Source organism: Mandrillus leucophaeus, unplaced genomic scaffold (assembly GCF_000951045.1).
Source record: "Mandrillus leucophaeus isolate KB7577 unplaced genomic scaffold, Mleu.le_1.0 Scaffold575, whole genome shotgun sequence".
Lineage (NCBI taxonomy): Eukaryota > Metazoa > Chordata > Mammalia > Primates > Cercopithecidae > Mandrillus > Mandrillus leucophaeus.
In genome coordinates this window covers 868,737-876,545 of record NW_012106197.1, presented here as the reverse complement: position 1 = coordinate 876,545, position 7,809 = coordinate 868,737, and the positions used below count along the sequence as shown (strand labels likewise).

Here is a 7,809-nt window from a genome sequence, read left to right as displayed (position 1 = left end):
GACCCAGGCCAGGCGTCCTCAGGCGTCCTCGTGTGGGCCCCGCCTCCCTGTCTGGAGGCATCATGCTTCCTTCAGGCCCAGTCAGCCCGGGCTGCCACAGCAGACACCACAGACAGGATGGCCCCAGCAGCAGACATGTGCTTCTCACGGTTCTGGAGGCCGGAAGGCGCGTGACCTCAAGCCAGTGTGGCGGGTTCCTAGGGACGGCCCCCCTCCTGGCCTGCAGGTGCCACTTTCTCTCTGTGCCCCCATGTGGGGAGTGAGGGTGGGGAGTGGAAGCTGCACTCTGGTGTCTTCTTTGTCTCAGAAGGACACGAATCCCATTACAGGGTCTCCACCCGCCCTCACAACCTCGTCCAACCCTGACATGTCCCAGAGGCCCACCTCCAGGCACCGCCACGCTGTGTGTTAGGGGTTTGGCCCGTGGATTCTGGGGGCGCACAGTCCATTGCACCAAACTCTCGGCCTCTCCAGATCCCCTGGGGTGCAGAGCTCAGGGTCGCCGTCCCATCACAGTCTCCCAAGGGGCCCTGCCTGGGTAGAGGTCCCCTGACTTGCTCCCACCTCTGGTCCCAGGAGCGCAGCCCTGTCAGCTCCCGAACCCCAGGGAAGGGGATGGCTCATCCACTAGGCTCTTTCCAGCCCTGAGCCATTCAAGGGTGGTCAGGGTGGGATCAGATTCAGGCCTGTCCTGGGTTGAGACCCCCTAACCCCTGGGCCAGCACCCAGTGGATTTGAGGACAAGACGTTACAAAGATGAGGGGAGGCCCAGACCTGTGTGGCCCAAGGACCTGGGCTTGGCCGAAGGATGGGAGGTGGGGTGGGGTTGGCACAGCCCGGCCTGGGCACTCATGGGCTGCCATTTCCACAGGTACTTCCGGGTCATCCTCCTCCTCCTCCTGGCCCTGACTCTGCTGGTGCTGGCCAGATTCCTTCTCACGGACTTAGAGCTTGTGACACCGTAAGTCCTGCCGCCACCGTAAGTCCTGCCCCGGGCAGGCGCCTCCTAACAGCCCCGAGGGCAGAGCCCGGGACCCCAGCATGGTCACACCTCCCCACTGGGCCTGAATCCCTCTGGAAGAGGAGGGACAGATGGGCCCTTCCTTGGGGGCACCCGGAGATTCTCCTGTTAACCACAAACCTGCCTGGGCCTCTGGGGAGGGCTCTGGGGAGCAGGGGCCGGGTCTGGGTTTGGGGGCAGAGCCAGCTAGTGTGTGCAGAGGGTCCCTAGTGTGGCGGGCAGGGCTGGAGGCCTCCTTCTTGCTCCCCAAAACAGAGGTGGCCTGTGGGCCTGGGCTGGGCCTGGGCTGGGATCTGGGAAGGAAAAGGTCAGAACTGTGCTCAGGACAGACCTCGCAGCCCTGGGCCCGCCTGGAGACCCTCTCCTCTGCCCGCCTGTGGTACATCCTCTGTGGAGCCCCTGTGCATGGAGGTGCCCACCTCGCAGCCCAGCTGTGCGTGCAGACAGGGCTTCAGCCAGGCTGCTGGGAGGGTCTTCCAGGCCCTGCCACTCCCCAGCCCCTCTGGTTGGAAGAGAGAGGAAGCACCAGTCCCCTCTGGGCCGAGCTGAGCTGCCGGAGACAGGTCCCAAGGGCCCTGTCTTTGCTCACCCGCGTCGCCCAGGCTGGTTAGGCCTGGAGACCCTGACCCCACCATCCTGGTCACTCCTGCTGGCCCTGCTCTGGGGCAGGGAGGGCGCCTGCTACTCCAGGCCCACTGGGTAGGTGTCGTGAGGGGGTTCCAAGAGTGGGCCCAGCGTCTACTCCAGCCCTACATCTGGCCGCCAGTCTCGGCTTTGGGGTCCTTCCTTTTCCTGGTGTGAAGGGACTGCCAAGAAGCACCGCATGTGTGGCTGAGGTCACATGAGGTCACATGATGTCGCATGAGGTCACAGGGCCAGCTGCACGTGCACGCCTGGACGCCAGGGAGAAGGTTGGGGTGACGTGTGGGCCAGAGGGTGTAGCCCCTGAGGGAAACAGAGGTGGGTCCGAGGACACGGTCTCTGTGGGGCCCTGAGGCCGGGGCTGAGGGTCTGTAGGTTGGGGCGCAGTGACGGATCTGGTGGGGGTTCCAGGGTTGGGGGTGTCAGCTGAAGAATCATGACATCTATAAATTTGGAAAGGAGACTTTGTTTCTTACAAAGTGTGGACATCCCACAGGCTGGGAGCACAGCCGTTGAAAGGCTGTGAGCGGACACTTCGAGGGAGGGGGTGGGACAGGGACATACTCTGAATGGCTTGGCCAAGTACACGTTCAGCAAGTGACGGGAGGAGCTGTGGATATTCGTAAAGGGGGTCCTGACGCATGTGTCCTGAACAAACACGTGTGTTACGTGTGACCCACGTTCACCGTGGGGTGGAGACTGCACATCTAACTGCGTTACAATCAGGCCCTGCACGTCAGAAGGTGAAGCTGGGACGGGAAGCACTCGGTGCGCAGCCTCTGTAAACCGCCAGAACCGGTTCGGGGCTGGGGGTCCCTGCTCAGGAGACGGTTACTGAGATGGGGCTTTTGTCCAATTGCAGCTGTGGTTCTGGCTGGCGGAGCAGGGGTCAGCAAGGCAGCGTCTGGCGGGGGTGAGCTGCACCTGCTTTAACGTTGTTCATCTCAAGGCCAGCGTTTGGCTGCCAGAGACAAAGAAAAGCTTGTGGCAGGGAGAACCTGGTTTCTGCTTTAAGTGCAGTGTGCGTGACTTAGCCCCTGCCTGGTGTGGCCTCAGGCCCTGTTGATAATTTGGTGTCTTATGGCCACAGTCGGTTCTGCTGGGCTATTGGTCTCTTTTTATTTTTTAATTAAAAGAAAAATTTTACTTTAAGTTCTGGGACACAGGTGCAGAACGTGCAGGTTTGTTACACTGGTATACACGTGCCATGGTGGTTTGTGTCTCACGCGTCCGTGTGAAGAGACCACCAAACAGGCTTTGTGTGAGCAACATGGCTGTTTATTTTACCTGGGTGCAGGCGGGCTGAGTTCGATAAAGGAGTCAGCAAAGGGTGGTGGGATTATCATTGGTTCTTATAGGTTTTGGGACAGGCGGTGAAGTTAAGAGCAAAGTTTTGGGGGCAGGGGATGAAGCTCACCAAGTACATTCTGAAGGGTGGGGAGAATTACAAAGAAACTTCTTAAGGGTGGAGGAGATTATAAAGAACCTTCTAAAGGGTGTGGGAGATTCCAAAGGACATTGATCAGTTAGGGTGAGACAGAAACAAATCATAATGGTGGAATGTCATCGGTTAAGGCTATTTTCACTTCTGTGGATCTTCAGTTGCTTCAGGCCGTCTGGATGTTTACATGCAGGTCACAGGATATGATGGCTTAGCTTGGGCTCAGAGACCTGACAGTTTGCTGCACCTGTCAACCCGTCATCTGGGTTTCAAGCCCCGCATGCATTAGATATTTCTCCTAATGCTTTCCCTCTCCTTGCCCCCACCCCCACGATAGGCCCTGGTATGTGCTGTTCCCCTCCCTGTGCCCACGTGTTCTCATTGTTCAAGTCCCACTTATGAGTGAGAACATGTGGTGTTTGGTTTCCTGTTCCTTTGTTAGTTTGCTGAGGATGATGGTTTCCAGCTTCATCCACGTCCCTGCAAAGGACATGAACTCATTCTTTTTTATAGCTACATAGTATTCCATGGTATATATGTGCCACATCTTCTTCATGGTCTCTATTTAACACTCACACTGGGCAGTTGCTGTGTCTAAACCGCAAAGGGGAGGGGGTGTGATGATGGGATGGGTCTGACCTCCCATCCCATCACTGCTGGGAACTCAGTTTTAAGGTGTGTCTGGGGTTCCCTTGGCCAAGTTGGGTTTCACGTAGGGTTTTATTTTTAGTTCTCAGGGGCACAGAGTTGGGGAGCATGGTTACAGAAGACAGTTGGGGGAGTCTGTGTTCGGGCCACCAGATGGGAGGTTGTGGAGTGGGGCAAGGCTTGGGGCCATGGTTCTCTGTTTACCCAGTGGGCCCCTGGCCTAGAGTTGGGGGGCTCAGGTTGGGAGGTCTTTCGTTGCGGTTGCCAGGCTGGGGTTCACTGTTGAGCGGGGATCGGGGCATCTGCACCCTTGCTGATGGTGGCCTGTGCCTTCCCTCCCAGCCTGTTTGGGGGCCAGGCCAAGGGGCCGCCGGTGACCAACATCATGTTCCTGAAGACGCACAAGACGGCCAGCAGCACGGTGCTCAACATCCTCTACCGCTTTGCCGAGACCCACAACCTGTCCGTGGCACTGCCCGCCGGCTTGCACGTCCACCTGGGCTATCCCAGGCTCTTCCTGGCACGCTACGTGGAAGGCGTGGAAGGCGTGGAAGGTGTGGAAGGCGTGGAGCCGCAGCACCACTTCAACATCATGTGCAACCACCTGAGGTTCAACCTGCCTGAGGTGCGGTGGCCCACTGGGGAGGAGGGCGACCCGCTGGGGAGGAGGGTGGGCTGCGGCCATGGCTGTGGCTGCAGGGTCTGAGTGGTGTAGCCTGGAGGCTGGAGAGGAGGTGGAAGGCTTAGGGGCGTGGCATGCAGAGAGGGGGTGGGGAGGGCCTGGGCCGCACATCCTGCTGAGCCAACCCCTGCCCCTCCAGGTGGCCAGTAGCCTACAGTTGCTCTTGGAATGAGACCTAGGAGTCCCACAGCCCCTGCCCAAGGGCATCCCCAGTGCTCCCCCGCTTCTCTGGCCTCCTCTGGTACTGCACAGGCCCGGCTCACCCCACCCCATGACCTTCGCTCCCGTGGCTGCAGGCCCTCCTTTGGGTCCCTCAGGTCTCAGCACAGAGCCCTCTTCCCCCCAGGGCTTCCCTGACCTTCCTTACAAAAGAAGCAGGGCAGGGAGTGTGGGCGGGAGGGCTGTGGGCAGGCACAGGTGTTTTAGGGTCACCCCCAGCGCTCTGTGGAGAATGGCCAGCAGAGGCTAGGTGACGAGGTGAGGCCAGAGGGAGGCCTGGTGGGGAGAGGTGGTGGGCAGAAAGCGGGGCAGCTTGGGTGTGCTGTGGTGTGGGGGCCGTGGGGCAGAGGGAGGAGCAGGGTTCAGGAGGAGAGGAAAGGAAGAGGGTGGGAGCAGAGAGGAGGCTTCCCACTGTTGTCTCCCTGGGTTTCTGAGGATGGAGAAGCCAGCGGTGTAGTTGGGCATGACTTTCTGCATGACTTTACTTTCTGTGGGTGGGGTATATCCTCCAGGACCTCTGAGGGGGCACAAGTAAGGGTAAGTCCAGACCCACCCTGCGGGGAACCCGGGTCATGGGCCTTCGCTGGGCCTCAGTTTCTTTGTCTGTTAGGTGGGTGTCACCCTGGCCTGGCAGCTGGTGGAGTGCTGAAGGCCCCCTGTGCCAGGAGCCCGAGGAGGGCCCTTCGTGTTGGGTCTGTGCCCCACAGCATTCCACCCCTAGAGGCCTCTGCGTCTTCTCGAGGTGCCATTGGGAGCTCCTCCTCCCTCCTCCTGCTGAGGCCCCATCCTGGCGTCCTTGGCCTCTGTTTTGGGCCCCAGGGAACCAGTGACCGTGCTACAGGGCCTGCGTGTGGCCCTGGCTCTGCTCCCGCAGCTACTGCACGAGGAGGTGCCAGGCCCCGGTCCCTCCGCAGATGTGTGGATGGGGGGCTCCCCGAGCGGGTGTGGCCAGGACGCGCCTCCTCCCCGCGGGTGGGCCACCCTGGCCCGGGCCCGCGCTCCGCAGCCCGCCTCTCTGTCGCCACACAGGTGCAGAAAGTCATGCCCAACAACACCTTCTACTTCTCCATCCTGAGGAACCCCGTGTTCCAGCTGGAGTCCTCCTTCATCTACTACAAAACCTACACCCCCGCCTTCCTGCGCGCCCCGAGCCTGGACGCGTTCCTGGCCTCGCCGCGGACGTTCTACAACGACAGCCTCCTCAAGAACGTCTACGCCAAGAACAACATGTGGTTCGACTTCGGCTTCGACCCCAACGCGCCGCGCGAGGAGGGCTACGTGCGCGCGCGCATCGCGGAGGTGGAGCGGCGCTTCCAGCTGGTGCTCATCGCCGAGCACCTGGACGAGTCCCTGGTGCTGCTGCGGCGCCGGCTGCGCTGGGCGCTGGACGACGTGGTGGCCTTCAGGATCAACGCCCGCAGCGCGCGCTCCGTGACCCGCCTGGCGCCCGAGACCCGGGAGCGCGCGCGGAGCTGGTGCGCGCTGGACTGGCGCCTGTACGAGCATTTCAACCGCAGCCTCTGGGGGCAGCTGCGCGCCGAGCTGGGGCCGCGGCGGCTGCGCGGGGAGGTGGAGCGGCTGCGCGCCCGGTGGCGCGAACTCGCGACCCTGTGCCTGCAGGACGGCGGCGCGCCCAAGAACCGCACGCAGATCAGAGACCCGCGCCTGCGCCCCTACCAGCCCGGCAGGGCCGACATCCTGGGCTACAACCTCCGGCCGGGCCTGGACAACCAGACGCTGCGCGTGTGCCAGAGGCTGGTGATGCCTGAGCTCCAGTACATGGCGCGCCTGTACGCCCTGCAGTTCCCGGAGAAGCCCCGCAAGAACATCCCGTTCCTGGGGGAGTAGAGGGGCCGGGGCCGGGGTCGGGGCCTCCTGCGGACAGCAGCCCCTCTCTCCGCCGTCACCGGGGAGGCCGGGGATCCTCGCAGGGCTTCTGGGGCGTTGGGAAACCCAGGCCCGCCGGCTACGGCTCTAAAATGAAGAGGGTGGAGACCCCAGTCAGGAGCCGCCCACCCCGACGATCCGCCCAGATCCCTCCCAGAGAGCGCCCTGAGCCCAGGCGGCAGCCCCCCTCCCCCCGCCCCCGGGTCCGAGGCTGTGCCTCTGTTCACTGAATAGGACTGAACAGGAGGGCGGGGGAGTAGGGGAAGCTGGATGGCAGGTCAGCACCTGCCCGGCAGGACGCGCATGCCCGTGAGCCCCGGGTCTCCCGAGGGTCCTGAGCACTGGGGCTGTGGGTCCTCGGAGGAACTCAGAGTGGCTCCCCTGAATTTCCCGGCGCTGGCAACAAGGTGCTGGTCCCAGAGACAGCTGCAGGCACAGGCAGTGCCACAAAGACCAGCCCGGAAACGGGGCAGGGGCCAGGGGTCAGCCGCTCCCAAACAGCTCCCCATCTTTAGCTGCAGGAGGTTTGGTTCTGATGGAAGGACGTTTTCTACAGAGATGGCACAGCTGCTCACAAGACCAGAGCTCTAGCTCGGCTCCACGACCCCTGCTGGTCAGCCCCTAATGCCCCGTGAAGGAGAGGACGTCTCACTTGCCAAAGGAGTGGTTGGGGGTCCACATACCCTTGGTTGCCTTGGAGACCATGTTGGGTGTGGTGCCAGAGGGCAGCTGTGGGCACCCCTCGTCATTCACACGGAGGGACAGAGCCTCCCTGCCTGGCAGGACGTGATCCCTGGCTGCCAGGGGCTCAGCGGGTAAAGGGGTGCACATGCTGGGACCAGCCGATGCTTGGGGCACCCAGGAAACGCAGCTACTCTGCTGCACGCCAGCCTGGAGGTTGAGACCCCAGCAGTGGATCTAGGCCTGCAGGTCTAGGTGTGTCCTTGCTTTTTTGGGGGGGGCAGGGAACCAGTATTTCAAAGAAGAGAGATAACCCAAACCAGCAGCATAGGCAGCTCCCTCGGACCCCAGTGTAATGGGGGAGCTTCAGGAAGAGTGAATTTTCAGTGAGAGTCGGCTGTGAAGAATGGCACGAGCTCCACTGAGTCAGAGTCAGCCAGGGACCTCAGCAGGTCACCCTCCCTCCTCAGCCCAGAGACCTCTGCAGGCCGCCCACCCTCCCGCCCCTCTCAGCCCAGGGACATCTGCAGGCTGCCTACCCTCCCTCCCCGCTCAGCCCAGGGACTCCTGCAGGCCGCCCACCCTCCC

The 7,809-nt window shown here is 61.9% G+C and overlaps 1 protein-coding gene across 1 annotated transcript; it reads left to right on the top strand.

Moving 5' to 3' along the window:
- Window positions 1-851: 851 nt before the first annotated feature.
- Window positions 852-6,501, top strand: GAL3ST2 (galactose-3-O-sulfotransferase 2). Its single transcript, XM_011998555.1, has 3 exons — window positions 852-961; window positions 4,095-4,377; window positions 5,683-6,501. The coding sequence occupies exons 1-3, from the start codon at window positions 852-854 to the stop codon at window positions 6,499-6,501; spliced, it is 1,212 nt and encodes a 403-aa protein (XP_011853945.1).
- Window positions 6,502-7,809: the final 1,308 nt, after the last annotated feature.

What these genes read in the sequence shown, in the direction of transcription:
- GAL3ST2 (XM_011998555.1), top strand. Translation starts at nt 852, where the DNA reads ATGGGCTGCCATTTCCACAGGTACTTCCGGGTCATCCTCCTCCTCCTC. An exon ending in GACTTAGAGCTTGTGACACC is followed by an intron (nt 962 to 4,094) that starts GTAAGTCCTGCC and finishes CTTCCCTCCCAG; the next exon opens with CCTGTTTGGGGGCCAGGCCA. An exon ending in TGAGGTTCAACCTGCCTGAG is followed by an intron (nt 4,378 to 5,682) that starts GTGCGGTGGCCC and finishes GTCGCCACACAG; the next exon opens with GTGCAGAAAGTCATGCCCAA.